This window comes from Erigeron canadensis, chromosome 2, assembly GCF_010389155.1.
Source record: "Erigeron canadensis isolate Cc75 chromosome 2, C_canadensis_v1, whole genome shotgun sequence".
Lineage (NCBI taxonomy): Eukaryota > Viridiplantae > Streptophyta > Magnoliopsida > Asterales > Asteraceae > Erigeron > Erigeron canadensis.
Genome location: NC_057762.1, coordinates 25,437,056 through 25,456,886, shown reverse-complemented (window position 1 = coordinate 25,456,886; position 19,831 = coordinate 25,437,056). Strand labels below are relative to the sequence as shown.

General features: G+C 33.6%; 3 protein-coding genes across 3 annotated transcripts; 2 read left to right on the top strand and 1 right to left on the bottom strand.

Moving 5' to 3' along the window:
• Positions 1–4: 4 nt before the first annotated feature.
• Positions 5–3,493, bottom strand: LOC122590032 (alpha-soluble NSF attachment protein-like). The gene is made up of 9 exons (XM_043762368.1): positions 3,323–3,493; positions 2,095–2,144; positions 1,945–2,017; positions 1,335–1,414; positions 984–1,135; positions 737–896; positions 614–661; positions 466–546; positions 5–242 (listed from the first exon to the last, which is right to left on the bottom strand). Exons 1-9 carry the CDS (start codon positions 3,471–3,473, stop codon positions 162–164), a joined length of 876 nt encoding a protein of 291 aa, XP_043618303.1. The 5' UTR covers positions 3,474–3,493; the 3' UTR covers positions 5–161.
• Positions 3,494–6,508: 3,015 nt separating this feature from the next.
• On the top strand, positions 6,509–9,520 carry LOC122589210 (amino acid transporter AVT6C-like). The gene is made up of 5 exons (XM_043761462.1): positions 6,509–7,089; positions 7,873–8,025; positions 8,120–8,323; positions 8,603–9,068; positions 9,149–9,520. Exons 1-5 carry the CDS (start codon positions 6,636–6,638, stop codon positions 9,273–9,275), a joined length of 1,404 nt encoding a protein of 467 aa, XP_043617397.1. The 5' UTR covers positions 6,509–6,635; the 3' UTR covers positions 9,276–9,520.
• Positions 9,521–15,425: 5,905 nt separating this feature from the next.
• LOC122587996 (amino acid transporter AVT6C-like) lies at positions 15,426–18,833 on the top strand. The gene is made up of 5 exons (XM_043760142.1): positions 15,426–15,843; positions 16,523–16,678; positions 16,763–16,966; positions 17,551–18,016; positions 18,492–18,833. Exons 1-5 carry the CDS (start codon positions 15,471–15,473, stop codon positions 18,604–18,606), a joined length of 1,314 nt encoding a protein of 437 aa, XP_043616077.1. The 5' UTR covers positions 15,426–15,470; the 3' UTR covers positions 18,607–18,833.
• The last annotated feature ends 998 nt before the right edge of the window (positions 18,834–19,831 follow it).

Genomic DNA, 19,831 nt, shown 5'->3' with positions numbered 1-19,831 from the left:
CATCAATTGTTTGTATGGTAAGTCTTCAAATTGACAATCACATATTCAGTAGAAAAATAAGCATACTATTAACTAGGCTATTATAATGAGGCCAACAACAGGCAATCAAAACGCAACGATGAATTAACAGAGTAATTTGACATTGTCTGAAGAAAAGTGACTCAAGTAAGATCATCCTCTTCCAACTCCTTGGCCTTTAACATGTCCTTCACTCTTAACAAAAGAGTTGTCTTCCATGCATCCTATGTTCACACAAAACATTCAAACCGTTTCAGAAACTCAATATACTTCTGTATCTTGCCCGCTTTTCTATCTGAATTTTGTTACTTAAAAAGGTTGTGTTTTCATTTCTGTTTGTCATACTTTGTATAACAATTCAAGAACTACAAAATAAAAGTGTGGCAACATCTGTGGATGTAAAAATTACGAATTTTGATAATAGATTTTCATAATAAATTTTCTTACAAGCTTAGTTATGCTATCAAATTCCTTGATTGCCTCTGTAAACTTATCAATATCTTCCTCATCAATCGAAGCAGCCAAGTCCTGTTACAAATTAACAAAAAATAAAGTACAAAACTATTATTGCCTATGTTTGTAAGATGCAACATACCGCAAGCAATCTGTATTCACGTGTTCCTCCGAAAGTTGGATCAATATCCTACAAAAGAAAAGAAAAATTCAGATAATAACTCTAAGCATGAACAAATTTGTGTAGGCGAATCAACAGTTCAACCTGATATTTGTCCAATGCGTTTGTAATTGCAACAACGTCGTTTTTACATAGTTGGCAAATGCCGGCATTGAGTAGATGCCCTCGAGCCCCATGTCTAAGCAGATTATTGTTGACTGACTGTCTTGCTATGTCTTCATAAATCTCGATTGCTTTCTGATATCTGATAAAATATTTGGGAAGGCGGTCTCAGTAAAACTTCCAATGGGCTGAAAATTATGTGTAATATCTGGATGGTTGAAGCACTTACTGTTCGAGTTCAGCTGAATATTGTGCAATTTTCAGCCTGCATTGATTTGCAGAACTGCTAACTTCTTCACCTTGATAAAGATCAGCTGCTTTATCATAGTAAACCATAGCTTGCTCAAAGTTCTGGACCTGTTCGTATAACTCGGCGATTTCCTATACAAATGTAAGAAATCATAACTGACTCAACCTATAACTTGGATAACATGAGTAAATGCAATGATCTATGTCCAAACAAATAAATGATAAACAGAATGAACAAGCTAAATGTCAAAACTTGTGAACATAGAAATAAGTCTCAATGAACGACTATATGAAGGATAATATTACTTATAGAAGAGATCCGGGATTGTACCTTGCAGTACCTGGCAGACATGCTAAGCCTCCCAATTTCCATGAATAAATCCAATGATTGCTCCAGCCGAGTTATACACTCTGCAAAATATCCGATAATATGAAGATAAACATTTTTAAAATGTATAGCAGAAAGAGACATATGATTGTGGGCGGATTTTGAAACTTAGGATAGCAAAGAAAAAAGGAATTCAAGAAACTATGTGCATTTGCAAAAAGAAACTTTGTACATTTTAAATTCATTAGATGGATAGGTTATGTCCTCCCCTGAAGTAACTGTATATTTACACAGAACCCGGGTCAAACTCGTAAGTTCATAATCTACATATTTTCGAAAAAATGACAACTCTGTATCCATGTTACTGCTACATAGTCACATTTTTCGTAATATTCAACGAATATCTAAAAATTGCCAAATATGTAATGAAATTTTACTGTAACTCTTCAAATATTACATAAGGGCATATAGTCCTGAACATGGTATTTGCAACTCTAACTTGTTATACTTTTGAGCAAAAGAAAGTTCAACAGTAAAAAATACGGAGTAGTTCATTAGTATAGACTAAAACATATATGGCTAAAACATATATGGAAGTTGAAAAGCTAGACACCTGTAGTGTTTGTTTTCTTATAGCAATGACCTGCATCCGCATAGGCATTAGCAGCTTCATGTTTGCTATCCAACTGCAAACAGAAAGAAAGCATCGATATAGGATTTTAGCATAAGCATCCAGTCGTGCTCAGGAACGCTAATCTCTTACCTTCAAATAGCACTCGGCCAATTTGACATAAACCGACCCTGCTTGATCCCCTGAGAAACCATGTCTGAAATTAGCAAGTACTCTACAAATGCTCATAACCCTATGGCTAAATTAGCAAAACATCAAGTTTATATGTTCCCGGATATGACATTAAATTTTCTAGCAACTAAGTTCCATATCAATTGACTGAAACCTCTAGAACACACTCCAATGCATAACTTATAAAAAATGTTATGTTCGTAGGCGGTAGTAAAATTTTATTGCTAGGGTGACCATCATCTTGATTTTCCAAGTTTTCCAGACGTTATGAGTGGTGAGGATGAAGATGACAGTGTTGGGGGTCCGCAAGATGATGATTAGACTTAGAGTAAAAGTAGTGCGGGAATTCCTTTAAGGGGAGACTTCCACCATGTAGCGCCACATCACCATCAGGAAGCCCCTCAAGTCACCATCACTATCACACACTATTATTGCCTTTGATATTTGATGAAAGTAGAAACAAACAGAGATATTACAGGGAGACTAGAAACGGAAGGCCCAGGGGGCAGTGTAGCTGGGGACTCGGGCAAAAAGCAGGCGACTTAGGGCGTGTGTCGCCTCATTCCACTTAGTCGTAACTATAACCTACTAAAAGGATAAATGCACACATTTTTGTGGGGGAACACAAGTCACTTCATTCAATTAAACAGCATAAAATAGATTTTTGCACCAATTTTCACTAGGAAAATTGAAGTACACCTACCCCAAGAAGGGCCCAACCCTCATTACACAAATTCTATAATCCCTTTTATACTCGTGACAATAAGCTTCCACCTAAACCAAATCTTGAACATGTCAAAATCAATTCCAAACCAACTTCATTCAAGTCTTGAAAACAACACAATAATCTTAGGTAGGTAACACAAATGAAAATGGTCCAAAACTCCCCCAATTGATACAATCACTTCTATATTATTTTAATTTATTAATATGCATAATAATCTATATATGGTTTCACAAGATAGTTACACCTCATATCTAACGTTTATAACCTAAATTACATATACAATATGTATATATAAAAAATGATATTCTACAAATTAACCTCAACAAACATCAATATAATTCGAATTACGTACATTATTATCACATATATATGTATACATATGAAAATCAAGATTAAGAAAAACATGCAACAATTAATAAAGAAAAAAATATAAAAGAAAAAAGGGATAATGTCATGGCATACATGCTTTTCCAAGTTTATAAAAATTGGCAGCTTTTTCATAAAAATCGGCAGCATCTTCATGTTTGGAACCGAAGAAGGCCCAACGGCTGTTTAATTTTTTTTCTGCTTGTTGTTCCAATTCTTCACCTTTCGCTATTTGGTTTGAATACATTTTCTTTTCCTTTTCCTGTTTCCTTCATTTGCATGGCATTGCAAATAAACATGATAATAAAAATGTAAAAAGCATTTGCAAATTGATGGTGTTGGTGCTTCTTAATTTTTTTGATATATTTTCACCTTTTACCATGTGTTATATATCTATGATAACTTTATGCGACATAATTACGTAGTATTTTATTTAAACATTTCAAAGCATACATACAATACTTTTAAATTTGCTTTGAGGATATATTGTAATTATGTTTTATAAAGTAGCGGCAGAAATAAGGGGGCTGGATTGTGTCAAGCCTCTTACGGTAGACACAAATACGACAAGTTTTGAGCCTTACCGAGATTTTTTGAAGTTTATATACTATGAGTGAAAAAAAACCATATCATGATTGTGCTATTGGGTATATGGAATATTATTGCCCTAACGTTTTATAAACCAAATAAAATTAAAGTTAAATAGTTAAATATAAAAATAAATTACACAAATAGTAATTGAGATTTAACAACCAACTGGGTTGGATTTGGAGTTCATGCCTCTAGAAACAGAAGTCATGGGTTCGATCCTTATGCCCAGCAAGGCTGGAGGTCCTTTTCTATCTATGGTAGAACCTGGAAGCAGCCTCTCTACCTTTGATTGGGGTAAGGTTGTCTACATATCAACCTCCCCCATACACCGTCGAAGACGGTATTGGGACCCAAAACCCGTGGAAGACGGCATTGGGAGTTACTTTTTAATAATTGAGATTTATGTCAAACTAGATTTTGTACCCGGGCGTTGCCCCGGGAAAAATAACAGCACGTAAATTGTCGTGGCAAAAGTTAAAAAAATAAAAGTATAAAAAGTAAATAAAACAAAACTTTTCCGTGAAAAGTAAAAGGAAGAAAAAGTGAAGAAATTGAAAGTTAGAAAACTTTCTTGAAACTTTAATAATTTATGCGATAAAAAGTGAAGAAATTGAAAGTTTCTTGACAAAAGTTAGAAGGATGAAAGTTTAAAAACTAAATAAAACAAAATTTTCATGCCAAAAGTAAAAGAATTAAAGTTATGTGGCAAAAAGTAAAAAGGTTAAAAGTTGCGTGGCAGGAATGAAAGAGCTAAAAAGTTACTAGCTGACAAAAGTTAAAAGAACAAAGTTATACGGTGAAAAGTAAGATAATGAAACTTTGGTGACAAAAGTTAGAAAAATATAAGTAAAAAAATAAATAAAACAAAACTTTCGTGTGAAAAGTAAAAGAAACGAAAGTTTTGTGGCAAAAAGTATAAGTGAAAACTTAAATGTAAAAGAATAAAACTTTCATGACAAAAGTTAGAAAGATAAAAGTTTAAAACTAAATAAAACAAAACTTTCATGAAAATAATAAAAGAATTAAAGCTATGTGACAAAAAGTAAAAAACTTAAAAATATCATGGCAGAAATGGAATGAGTCAAGAAGTTACCGCTTGACAAAAGTTAGAAAAACAAAGTTGTGCAGTGAAAAGTAAGATAATAAAACTTTTGTGATAAAAATTAGAAAAATAAAAGTAAAAAAAATAAAATAATGAAAATGACCTAAAACTTTCATTGTAATTACGAAATATGCCATTGGGTATTAAAAAAACGCAAGAAAATGGACGGATGTGAGACGACACGCAAATTCATATATACTTGAAAAACATATATACATATAATGTTACCTAAAAGCAATAAAAACTTACTATAAGGGATAGAAACTAAGTTTGAAACATATATACATAAAATATTACCTAAAAGTTTGGAACTAAAAGTTTACTATAAGGGATAGAAACTAAAAAAATAAGTACCCAAAACCAAGAATTTGATGGTAAAAGTTAGAAGTATTAAAATAAAAAATAGAAAGTAAAAAAAAAAGATTTGATGATTAAAGTTAAAAACCTAAAGTTAATTACTAAAATTAAAAACTTTAAAAGTAAACTATACTTAAGTTTGTATAAAAAAAAGTTAGACTAAAGTTAAAAAAAAAAACCCAAAAGTTAAGTGGTAAAAATAAGTTTGAATTTAAAAGTAAATTATACTTGTATACCAAAAGTTAGACTAAAGTAAAAAAAAAAAAACCAAAAATTAAGTGTTAAATATAAGAAACTCTAAAAGTATACAAACTTATATTTGTATACAAAAAGTTAAACTAAAATTAAGAACTCAAAACTTAAATGATAAAAATAAGAAACTTTAAAAATATATCTTAGAAAAAAACAAAAAGAAAAAAAAAATTTGAATACGACAAAAAAAAATAACATCAGACAAAAAAAATAATAAAAACTTAAAAAAAAAATAAAAAAAAATCTGACACGCGAATTCCTACCTTTAGATTCATATAGTATATAATAACTGGTTTCATACATACAGTTTAAAAATCGTACTACTTTGTCAGATCATGCATAAGCTTTAACACTAGTCACTTTGGTTATTAAGTCATGTGTGATATTGAACAAATCACATGTACACACGTTTCATATGATATGTCAATATTTTAATTGTACACTCTTAAATATACTTTAGAAATGGTAACCATATTATGCATGTTGGTGTATAATTAAAAGATAGCGATGTATAAATCACCACCATTTCATATAAAACGTTTATAGTATTAATATATATAAAACATGATGGAGATTCCCTCAAGTTGAAAACAACTTGAGGGATCAAGTTCAAGAGATTATGGCTTTTGATTTATTATCAAGGTCTAAGATTCAAAGATAATTATTGAATCTTAACCCTTAATTTTAATCAAGAGGTCAAATATTTCTTAACTTGACTCAAGTTAGGGGCTTGAGGGAATCCCACTCCTATAAAACATGTGGTACGTGATCTTATTCTCGATGTTAAACGCAAAATACTTACGCTGTAAACTTTTAGTCAATTCAATTGCGTAATTCTCGTTAAACGTAACAGTTTGATTTATGTTTGTTTCTTTGCTATCATATATGAGTAAAAAAAAAATAACAATAAAATATTCTCCTTGAGTTGAGTGCTCCCAAAAACAGATAATAAAAACAAATCAGTTTTTCAGATCAATAACTCTGCCTTTTCATACTATACCATTAAAACCACCATCTACAAATTTTACATACATTGCTGGCCAGTATCTTATCACATATATACATTTTTGTTGCGATATATAAAAAAGATATTAAAAAAAAAAACTTATGCATACAACCGCCATCACGATCACCAAAACTCAACAGAATCCAGTAACCATGAAATCATCAGAAATCAATAAAGATTCTAGTTTAATCACAACACCCCTTTTACCCAAGTCACATGTCCCACAACAACCTCAAAATGAGCTGACCAGCTCCAATAATATTTATGGGGCTGTTTTTAATGTTTCAACTAGCATGATCGGTGCTGGGATCATGTCGATCCCAGCAACGTTAAAAGTGCTGGGCATTATTCCGGGTTTCGTTGTGATAATGATAATGGCATTTTTGGTTGAGGTTACTGTCGAGTTTTTGTTGAGATATACTAATTATACTGGTGAAGCAAGTACTTATGGTGGTGTCATGGCTGAATCTTTTGGGAAGGTTGGCGCAGTTTCGCTTCAAATATGTGTCATGGTTTCGAATCTTGGAGCACTTATTATTTACTTGATCATCATAGGTAACTTAATTTGGGGATTACTTATCTATATATCTATCTATTATCTATGATTTTTTCATTTAGTTATAGTACTAATTTGTAAATAAGGGTAAATGCCCAGCAACCCCTTAGTCCCGTAAAGGAATTTTGTCGGCTAACGACCCTGCAACGATGCCTGGCGGCCCTAGAAACCTTGGCTAGTTGAATATGTTTTTCCAGGGATTCGAACCTGGGTAGTGTTCCCACCAAGTCGGTTTTTAGGGGGCAAGTGGACACTAGGTTGTAACCCGGATGGTTTATAGTACTAATTTGTGTTGATATTGATATCAATGATGTGTCATGCCAACTTAGTTTTTAGATGTCCTGATGTTAGATTGTTAGGTCATTAATTATTTATGTGACAGAACTTGTTATGTTGATTTTGTGATGCATTATGTTGTATTAGTAAGAAGGGGACTTGATATAGAAAATAAGTTATGGCCTACTTGCTTAATTGGTTCTATAGATGTGGACATTTTAGTCAAATTTAAGATCCGATTTATGAGACTTGTTTTCTTTGGATGAAATGTTTTAATCAAGTGGAGTACTTTTTGAAAAGGCGGCTTGATGAGCACGATTTACCTCTCACGTAATGATATCGGGCAACCTGGAATGGGCCAGTTAGCGTTACCACAAAACCATTGACTACGATTCTATGAAACTGACTATTAGAGTGTAACTAACTCTCCATGTATTTTATATGTAACCTCTGGATCTTGAAAGTTTTATGCAAATGTGTTGCTAATAGCCTGATCTTGGATGCAGGGGATGTTCTATCAGGAGACCAATCTGATGAAGTACTACATTCTGGCATTTTACAAGAATGTTTTGGATTTCATTGGTGGAATTCTCGAGCTTATTCCGTCTTGTTTGTTGTAATCTTTGTTATGCTTCCGCTTCTTTTACTCCCTAAAGTAGGTTAGTACAAACACCATTGACATACTATCTCATAAATTTTTACTTTCTGGTCAAATTGACTTATTGTTGTTGTTTGATGTTGCTCCTCTGACAGAGTCGTTAGGTCATGCTTCAGCCGTATCAATTCTTTTGGCAGTTGTTTTTGTTGTTATAATTTCTGGGATGGCGATTTACGCCATGTTGGAAGGCAAAACTCAAGAACTGAGACTTGTTCCAGATTTCAGTGATAGATCTTCTTTTTTCAATCTTTTCACAACCATACCTGTCATGGCCACTGCCCTTGCCTGCCATGTTACCAGTAAGGATTTTTTTAGTTTTTTTCTTCTAGCATTTGTTTTAATTAACATGTATTGCTTAGGGGTGTTTGGCTTAGCTTATTCGCTGTCAGCTTATTGAAATTTCAAAAAAGCAATAAGCTCATTTTTTCTGACTTATTAGCTTATGCGCTTGGACTTATGGGCTCAAATAAGTATTAAGCAAAATGGATAAGTTCATAAGCGAATAAAAATGAGTGTCTAGTTGTGATATGAGTATGCAAGAATGTATAACATTTAGTCTTTATTGTTGATATGTACAGTTCATCCAGTGCGTGCAGAGCTTGAAAAGAAATCAGATATGTACTCAGCTGTACGGATTTCTTTAGTCTTAAGCGTAGTTATCTACTTTGCAGTTGGATTCGTAGGCTACCTTCTTTTTGGTGATTCAATCATGGCCGATATGCTAGTCAACTTTGACCAGGCTTCTAATTCACCCGGAGGACTATTAGTCAATGCACTTGTAAGACTAAGCTATGCATTACATCTTATGCTAGTTTTTCCAGTGATTTTCTACACTCTACGGGCAAACATGGATGAAATGATTTTCTCACAAAAATCCCTTCTAGCTAACGACACTAAAAGATTCGTGTCACTCACATGTCTACTACTAGCATTCGTGTATGTTGTGGCAGTTGTCATCCCAAACATTTGGTACTTCTTTCAGTTTATGGGATCAACCACTGTTGCGTGCATTGCATTCATATTCCCGGGTGCTATTGTTTTAAGGTACCAATCTTTCACAAAGATAAATGATCACAATTGGAGTTTTTTTATATATCTAACGTGTTATGTTTTTGTTCATATAGGGATGTTCATGGAATTTCTACTAGGAAAGATCAGATAATGGCGATATTGGTGGTGATCTTGGCCGTGGTGACTAGTGTTATAGCCATCTCCACCAATTTGTATAGTTCCTTTGGGAATACTTCATAATATAAGGAAACGGAGGTGATACTATAATCACAGAAGTTGATAAATTTATCAACTTGTGTGTTATCAATATCACTAAGAAAAAAGGATTCAAGTTCATGTGCTTTACTGAATGAGAAATGATAATTCACTTATATCTTAATTTTTCATGCATTGTGATAGGATATATCTAAATTATCATATCAATTGCTGTTACATTATTATGTATATAAATCTACTTAATAAAGATTTTATAGCTGTTCATATTACATTTAAGTTTTTTTTAGACTTTTCATATGTTTTATGGTAAAACTGAGTATAACTTAGATCATATCTAGACTTTTTTGTACGGCAGATGATATTAATTCTACAACTTTGTTTAATCTATACCACAATAATGCATTATTAATTTGTACAATCTAATATAATTTGACCAGCCAAATCTTATTTTGGTAAACTTATACAATATGGTAAATAAACTAAAAATTGTTGTACGTTGTCATTCTTTTTGATGTGTAGATGTGAGAAAAAACCTAACTCATTATATTTCATTGTTTTGATTCAATACAAGAGATCTTTTCATTTCATTAATCTAAATTTGAGTGACCAAACTTTCTTTTAAATAATTAAAAAATCGCAACTGTTTCGAAAAAGCCAACCAGCGATATATTATCCAAAATATCTTGATTATTAGAAGCAAGTGTATGTTCAGAAGTCAATATTTCCAGCTCAACTCTTTGTATGTATTTGTTTGAACCAATATTGTGTCTAGAGACGGAGCCAAAAACATTTTTGCGATGGGCAATTTTGAAAGTCGTTTGTCATACTTTTAAGAGTCGTATTTGAAAATGTAAAAAAAATTGGACCGTAGCTCGAGAATACAAAATGGACCCTCAAAAGAATTTCGTCACCACAACGAGTGTAACACTCATATTCAAAAAAAATACGAGTTTATTTTAAAAAAATAAAGACCGCACGTGTTAGACAAGGTTTTATTAAATGAAAATGTAAATAATGCAAGAAACCCGAAAAATAAAGACCGCACGTGTTAGACAAGATTTTCAACTTGGTTGTACCTATCATACGTACAGCCGTTGTAGGTATGATATCCCCATTTAACAAACGGGAAAATGATGGGTACAGCAAATTGTACCCAAGCTTAGGTACTACATACACAAACATGCCCCCTGATTTTACACTTTTATCCTTCAATTTATATATGTATCAAAAATGCCCCCTGATTTTCAACTTGGTTGTACCTATCATACGTACAGCCGTTGTATGTATGATATCCCTTAACAAATACTACAAAAGATCTTCAGAAAATTAAAGAGTAACATACATCCTTATGAAACAAAGAAATCTTGGCTTGAATAAAGGTAAAACTGGAGTATGTTGCTTGATGTACGTCTTTGTTCATCGGGTGTAGAAAATACCTTTCTCGATTTTCAATACAATTTCTTTAATGGACTGACTATTAATCTATTATTTTTAGTTGGGTCGACTTCGTTAACTTATCATGCTACAATTACAATTTATCATATACAATGTTAACATTTTAATGGACTTTGGGGTGGGCCATGGCCACCTTTGGTTTTTACATGGCTCCGCCCACTAAAGATCATTGAGAATGAGCGGCTCTATCATCGAATGTTAAGTAAAATTACAAAAAATTTTACTTTTTTAAGCGTTTTAAGAAAGTTGTTTAAAGTGATAGCTTCATTACAAGAAAGCGAAGTGATATTAGTACCACTCGCTTTGATAGATTTACCACAGCTGTGAAATATTGGTTTGTATAGTCAGCTGTAAAACTTATACGTTGTAATACATACATCAAAAATCGTACGAATATCATTTCTCAACAAAAAAGTCCAAATTTAATTTATTTTTCATATATGAAAATATTCTGGGGATTTTATGTATTGATACCCCTACTAGAAACAAAGCTATGTGTTGGATTTATGTTTATTTTTCGATTGATATTCATAAGAAAACTATATTTGGCATAAGGCGAAACATACATTTTTGCTCTTCTCCTCGATCATTTTTATCCTAATTTCTCTCATAGTCTCACATACTTTTTTACCTTTCTTCCTTTTTTACCATCTTTGTTTTTAAATTCAAAAAGTATATAATTAATATGGTCGATCATTAAAGACTTATTTTTTTAAATTTAGTTTACGCCAACATAATATATATATATATATATATATATATATATATATATTGATAACTATATAACATAAAAGTTAAATCATGATAATTACATACAAGTATAATAATTATATATAAAATATCTCTTTTATTATAATCACTCAAATAAAAAAAAATTTAAACAAACTAAGCATCTGATAACTAAATTAACATGTGACATATTGGCTTTCTTCGTAGTGATTAATGCAAAAAATACTTACATTAGTAGACTTATATTAATGGTATAAATATATTATTAACATTTGACTCAAAATCTAAAGTATACCTTCCGTCAAGTTGTAAAACTTCTGCAATTGTGTTCAAATATTTTAATATCAATGTTTATTTTAGGTAAGTTTAACTTTTAGTTTCAAAGGTTATGATTTATTTTGTTAATCAAAATTGCATTGAATTTTCTTTATAAGCTCTACTAACATTATATATAAAATATTAAAAAAATATCAAAAGTAAAAGAAATTATCTAGCCCAGCCCATAACCCCATCCGAAAACAAATCGAATTTCGATGATTTTATAGTTACCTGGTTGAAAATTTGTGGGCAATATAGCTTTGCTTCCAAATATGATTATGATACGGTGGGATGTATTTGCCAAGTTAAAAATCACTGGCAATAGAATATTAGTCAGAGTATTTCATTTCATTGAATATTAATTAATACAATATTTATATTAGTTAAGTTTGACATTTAGTTTTAAGGGCTAAGATTCATTTGCTTATTAATTTAGATGGTCAAGAATGAAAATAAACTTATTTTTTTTCTTAGTTTTACCAACAATATGTATAATAGAATAATATAATATGTAATACCCTGATTCCTGAATATCATCCACGGTAACCGTTGGCCCGTACTGTAACAATTGTGACTTTGACCGATTGACCACATGTACAATTTAACTAATTATCGAGTTGACCAATATAGTACAAGTGCAATTTAGAGTTCATTTAAGTGCAATGTGTTCATATAGATCAATTTGTCGTGCAATTTGGGACTTATGTGTTAGTCGAGTCATTAGTTGGTGCTAACCGATTTTTTATTTTAGATAACAATTAAATTAACTAGTAAATGTAAATGGATCCTCCATGGGTCAAACCCATGACCCAACTCTTGCACTTTATCCTCCCTTTCATCCATTCATTTACTTCTCTTTCTCTCTTTCTCTTTCTTTATTATTGCAAGAACAAAAACACACACATCTCTCTCTCTCTAGAATTTCTTGCATCAAATCCTTGTTTCAAGTAAATTGCTGGTGAATTCAAGAGTTTTATCATCATCTTAACATCATATCAAAAGATTGAGTCTTCAAAGTGCAAGAATTCTTCCATTCGGGTCAATTTTGGGATTTGAGCATTGTGGTGATTTTTGGTAAGTAAAACTTCACTCAAAACAACCATTTTATACTTATTATCATGTTTCTAGACTAACATAAGTACTCTTGGGTCAATTTGAACTAAAATTGGAATTTATTTAAATTAGGGTTAAATTAGGGTTTTGGAAATGGGTCAAACGAATTGGGCATGGATTTGATGTTTTGGGACAAGATTATGATGTGGGTTATGTTTATTTATGTTCTATCTTGGTTGTTCATGCTTAAAATTGAGTCACAAACCTTCCTTGGACGGATTTAGTGTCAAAAATGAGTCTAGGTTCGAATTTGCAGGGGCGGATGCTGAGATCTGGAGGGCGGACGTTCTGAAGGATATTTAAAGTAGGTTGTGATCGTTGATGAAGTTTTGGTTGTGGATATTTGACGATTGTTGGACATTCATAGCTTGGTCATAAGTTGTTATTGCTTGGCAAAGGAGAGTTTCGTAGCTCCCTACTCAATTGAGATTCGGGCTGAAAAGTGTACAACTTTTGTGTGTTACGTGCTTGATTGTGCAAATTATATGTTTGCCTTGAGTTATGACATAGTTCAGTTGTGCATACACTTGATTTCTTGATTGATGACATGACTTGACTTTGCATATGTTTGAGTGTCTTGGGTGATGACATTATGGAGGACAAGAGGACAATAGAGGGACAATGTGTGCATGCATGAAAACATAGGACTTGTTAGGATACTTGTTGATATCACTTATTACTTGTTCTTGCTTACTATGCGTATTCTAGATACCTTGATGTAGTTCATTATGTGAATAAACGTGTGAGGGTCTTGATGGACATGGTTGTTCGGGGACATTGATTGATTTATGGATTCACATGTTGTGTGACGGTTTTGTAGATGGGAAATTGTGTGATTTGTTGTATGGTTATCGCATATGTATGTTGTGTATATATGGAGGACGGTAATGCCTTTGAAAGGTTGGAGATGTGGTGGGAAGGCTGCGGGTGAGCCTATATATAAGCATCAAAGGCCTTTCAAAAGTAGTATCGTACGAAGTATATACATATGGTGTTTTGGTTATGTGGGGACATTAATGGTCATGGATGGACAACTTACGTGTAATTGAGTACAATGAAATACATAACGTGCAATTGAGTACAATGAAGTACATAACGTGCAATTGAGTACAACGTGGTACATAACGTGCAATTGAGTACAATGAGGTACATAACGTGCAACTGAGTACAATGAGGTACATAACGTGCAATTTAGTACTATGAGGTACATAACGTGCATTTGAGTACAATGAGGTACATAACGTGCAATTGAGTACAATGAAGTACATAACGTGCAATTGAGTACAATAAGGTACATAACGTGCAATTGAGTACAATGAGGTACATAATGTGCAATTGAGTACAATGTGTGCAAGTGCAATAAACGGGTACCTTGAGTACAATGAGGTGCATGATGTGAAATTAAATACTTGTGCCTTTAAGGACTGACTGTAAGTGTGTCCTTGCTCATTATCCCTGTTCATATTATGAATGGCTTTGACATTATGTCCTTGTCATTCGCTCCTACGAACTCACCAACCTAGTGTTGACTTTGTTTAGTACACTTTTGAGGTATTCAAGAGAATCCAAGATGTGTCAGTTGATTGATGCTTGTGCTAGAGCTTGGGCTTGGTCTTACATGGATCCAGGATTCATTTGCCCTTATTTTTGCATGTATGCATTATGTACTTGTTGGTTGATGTTGGATTCACCAAATCCCCTTTATTTCATATAGTTCATGTTCTACGATAATCTCATGCATACGCTATATCTTTTCGGTAGTATTTCGAGCCTAGCTCGTGGTGTTACACGTACCGTTAGTCTCATGATCCGGGGAAACTTATCAACCCATCCGCCCCAACATATTCTTGGGCGGGTTAACTAAACATTGGATAGTATAAGGGTTTAGACTATGTTGTATTAACCAGTCCACGCTAGAGAACACCCACTGACCTCAGTGGCAAAGGTAGTCCCCAATGAAGGGTGTGGGTCTAGTGATCCTAAGTTCGAATCTTGGAGAAGACAGGGTTTACCTCTATTAATTGTCGTGTCTTGAGGCGAATTAATAGGGGGTTTTCCCCTATCGAGTATTTAAAATAGACATTTCTTCTTAGAGTGAGCTCTTTAACGTGAATCTTGTTAAAACAACGTATACTAGATCTTTCGTTGTCCAATCACCTTAAAAAGAAAAGAAAAGAAATTTAATTCTCCAAAAATATGACAACAAATTGGGAATTTGGGATAGTAGAAATTTTGCTTTATTAGACTCAGACCTGAGTGTTCCTAAATCTATTACGAGTAACCCCGTTGATAACAGTCGTGTAATTAACTAGTTCTATCTGAGTTTGCCGTAATCAAGCTGTTCACATCATCTGGCTGCATTAACGTCTAGATACATTAAATTCCACACCACTCGCCACATCCAACTCATTAAATCATATACTAGCCACATTCTATTTTCCCATTTTACCCTTCCATCCTCACCTACTCACCGGTCATCATGCCCTTTTCCGTAATTTCACTCCCCCAATCATTAACACAATTCTTAACACATATAAAACTATAAAAATGTATGCACAATGCACGTTTAATAACAATAATACACTCTTAGTTAACAATTAATTAATGTCACCAATAAGCCCGGAAAACATAGTCCCACTTTTACCGGAACATAATGTTCCAACGACCTCGTCGAAGCGGCCCTCGGTTTCGGGGGCTGTGTTTAATGTTTCGACGAGTATCATAGGTGCTGGAATCATGTCGATTCCAGCAACTCTTAAAGTGCTTGGTGTGATACCCGCGTTTGTGTTGATTGTTGTGGTCGCACTTTTGGTGGATGTTTCTGTTGAGTTCATGCTGAGATTTACGCATGCGGGTGGGTCCACCACGTATGCTGGCCTCATGAAGGAGTCGTTTGGATGGATTGGATCGGTTGCGGTGCAGATTAATGTTATGATCACCAATCTTGGCTGTTTGATCATTTATCTCATTATCATTGGTACATACTATATAATAGCAATACTATTATTTATGTGATTATCAATTGAACTTATTACAAGTATTAGAGGATATGCTAATTATTACTATATCTTCTTTTATACTCGTATATTTACAAGCTATATCTATATATCTATCGAAACGACTGTTTGTTATTTTTGAGGAATTATCATTTTTAAGTTTTAACAGATAGCACCATCATATAAAACTAAGAAGTTAATTAAGCATTTAATACTGCATAACAACTAATAATATTGATAAATGTATTTTTAGCTTCATAAGTTTAAAGAAATCTGTTTTATAATTTATATTTGGTCAAATATTTCACTACCTTGGTATATTATGTAAGATATATTATGTAATGTGTACTTAAAAAGTGTTGGATTTAATACTATATGAAACTATTGTACTTAAGAAAAAGGGATTAATCCCTGCTAGTAAAAGTAACTCCCAATGCCGGAGAGGTTGAGATGTAAACAGCCTTAGTCCTACCAAAGGTAGAGAGACTGCTTCCAGGTTCTACCAAAGGTAGAAAAAGACCTCCAGCCTTGTTGGGCATGAGGATCGAACCCTTAACCTCTGTTTACAGAGGCAAGGGCTCTAACCACTGATCCAACCTAGTTGGTTTTTAATCCCTGATAGTATAATTTTTAATTTTTGTTATATATGTTGTATTATAGGGGATGTGCTCTCCGGGGATAAATCTGGAGAAGGTTCGGTACATTTGGGGGTTCTGCAAGAATGGTTTGGTATTCATTGGTGGAATTCACGAGATGTCGCTATCCTCTTTATTGTTGTGTTCATTATGCTTCCCTTGGTCTTATTCCGCCGTGTTGGTAAGTACACGTGTACATTTTATTATCTTTGATGTAGTCCATTACCATTTTGAAGATATTGCTTAATTTGAATTATATGAACAGAATTGCTATCAATGAGCTCAGCAGTAGCGGTTCTGCTAGCTGTAGTGTTTGTTGGAATATGTTCAGCCATGGCCGTCTCTGCTGCAGTCAAAGGTCAATCAAGGAGCATTAGACTGTTACCTCAGTTAGACGATCAAGCTGCATTCTTCGATCTTTTTACTGCCATTCCTGTTATCGTTACAGCTTTTACTTTCCATTTCAATGGTAAGGGTTAAATGGTTAATAGAAGACTGTAGTTTGACCAAAATATGTGATCATGCCAAATAGATGTTAGCTAGTAACAGAAGATTGCATACCAGGAATCCATTTCATAACTCATAATCTAAAAATCAAGGTTAAGACAATTCATGAGTTAATTCAGGTTATGGGTGAAACACTGAAACGGGTAAAATACCAAAAAATAGTTAGAAGGTAGATGATCAAATGGGCCAAATGGGCAACATACTGAAAGAGTGAAAGTCATCAAAAAGTCTATAGTACATTAGTGCATAGTAATACCTTCTAAATCATTCGGACCGACCTGTCTGACATGCCCAGTTTGCCAAAGTCTAGTCAATATCCTAAGTGCATCCGTGGCCAACCTTCGTCTAAAAAAATAATAATAAATATGGCCAATATGACATGTCATTTACGAATTACGAGGCACCCTCTACAAGAAGGGGCCGAAGTGTACTAGCTGCACGTGTGTTGTTCTTCATAGGGTAGTACAATAAGTAGGAAATATGTGTCTTGAGTTAGTAGTAGTATATACAGCATTCCTAAAAGATGTCTTGGTTTATTCTTTGCAGTTCATGCAATTGGTATGGAGTTGCGCAAACCTGCGGCAATGGCATCTGCAGTCCGTATATCTCTAATACTTTGTGCTCTTATTTACTTCTCTATTGGACTATTTGGTTACATCCTATTCGGGAATTCAATTGAGGCTGACATTCTAGTAAACTTTGATCAAGCAACTGGCTCAATGATCGGTTCAGTATTGAATGACATTGTTCGCTTAAGCTATGCATTCCACTTGATGCTGGTGTTCCCTTTGTTGAACTTTTCTTTGAGGACCAACATTGATGAACTCCTTTTCCCAAATAAGTCTCTTCTTGCTAAAGACACCAAGAGATTTCTGGCCCTTACATTTATTCTGTTAGCGACGGCTTACCTTATTGCCATGGCCATTCCAAATATATGGTATTTCTTTCAGTTCTTGGGATCAACTTCAGCTTTATTCATTGCCTTCATTTTTCCAGGTGCACTCGCTCTAAGGTATGTTCTGTGCTTGTATTTTACATTTACTTCAGTATGTGTTTGCTAGCACAATGCATCGTGCTAAATCCACAAAGTTTCTTTACCATACTACCACTAATTGCAGTTGGGTGTATAAAGAGGCAATGTCACTGAGCCCAAATCAGCCTTTCAAAATAAAATGATCCCATTTGGTTAGACTATACATGCAACTAATCATCCTTTTTACTCAGTTAAAAAGCTTCCGAGTTTTTGGAAACAACCTTTAAACATAGCTCTAACTAATGAGGCTTGAATCTACTAACGTTTAGCTAGGGGTGTTCGTAGAGGTACGTGGTATCGCTTGGGATAAGTTATTTAATTAGTTCGATCAAGTCAGCTGCCTACTCTAAGCAAACCCAAAGTACAATTAGAAGGCTTATATTGTAAATAATTTAAAGATAAAAGTTCTTGGAAGCAAAGAAAGCTAAATATATGGTTATTTCAAATGTGACAGAGATGTTCATGGCATATCTTCAAGAAAGGACAAGATAATCGGAGCAACAATGATAATTTTGGCCGTTGTTACAAGCACAATTGCAATTTCATCAAACCTCGGCTTAGGCAACTAATTATGAGTCTTGGTAATGGTTTTGTGTGTAGTACTCCATAGTTCTTCTTAGCTTATTTTCTTACAGATTAGTAAATTTTTGTACCTACATGGAAATCGATATCCGAAGGTCATGTAAGATCTACTTTGCCGTTTGTATACAGATGTACCATGTACGTTTCTTATTGACCTATGTACCCAATTAAATTTCAAAATGTAAAAAAGTGGTGATAATTATTTTAAAGTTAATTGGGGATATAAGTCAATAGAAAAATATATGACGAAATGTGTACATGCTAAAAAGTACATTGACATTTCAAGGCTATTCTAACCCTGAAAAACATCAATTTTTCATGAATATGTATGAAAAAAGTTAGTGTACCTGGTCTTGTACCAAACCATCTTTGGAAAATGGGTTACTGTATTTGAATGCAAGAAACACACAAATACGTACACAATGCGCCCCCTAAGACATCCAAGCTTCAAAATTCTCAGCTTCTTAAAATGCACGATTAGCTTAATGGATCCTCTAACGTCCATCAAAATAAAGAACGGTCGGTGCAACAGGTTTGCATTTGAACATTATCAATGCAAGTCCGAAAGTTAAAGGATCAAGCCTGTAATGTTTCATGTTTGTGTTAAACCATCCTACTCTTCTCACAAACCCCTTCAAGGCCTGGAAATGTCTTGGAGGGAAAATAATTGTACTTTTTGTATCCAAGATTCACATGCTATTTTGTATGCCCATGCCCACAAATGCACCTGATTAGTATAAATATGGCATGTTTATCATCCTAGCTAGCACATCTGACTTAAATATTTTGACTTACTTGTACAAGTTTACTCCTACTATATGATGCATAATTTTACAGAAAACCAAACCCGAAAACTTACTGTCAATTATGAGTCGCGCAACAAAGGCTGAAAATAGCTATTGAATCTCTACATACGAGCTCATGAATAACTCCTAAATCCTAATGTAGTCCACTACATATATTCAACATAAATAAACAAGTAAGCAATAATTCAATAAAGTTTACTAAAACTTAAAAAAGGCAAATTAGAGGATGACAAACTCCACAATTGGAGGCAATATAGCTAGGTTTGAGCTTATGAGTAGCGGAACTTGAACACTTTCTTTGGAGTCGGTAATGTAATTTAATATAAAAGATTAATTAATTTTACACTAACAGCTCAAAGTTTTTGAAGGTACCGTAACCTCCGGGCCCTCTTAATAGTTCCGCCAG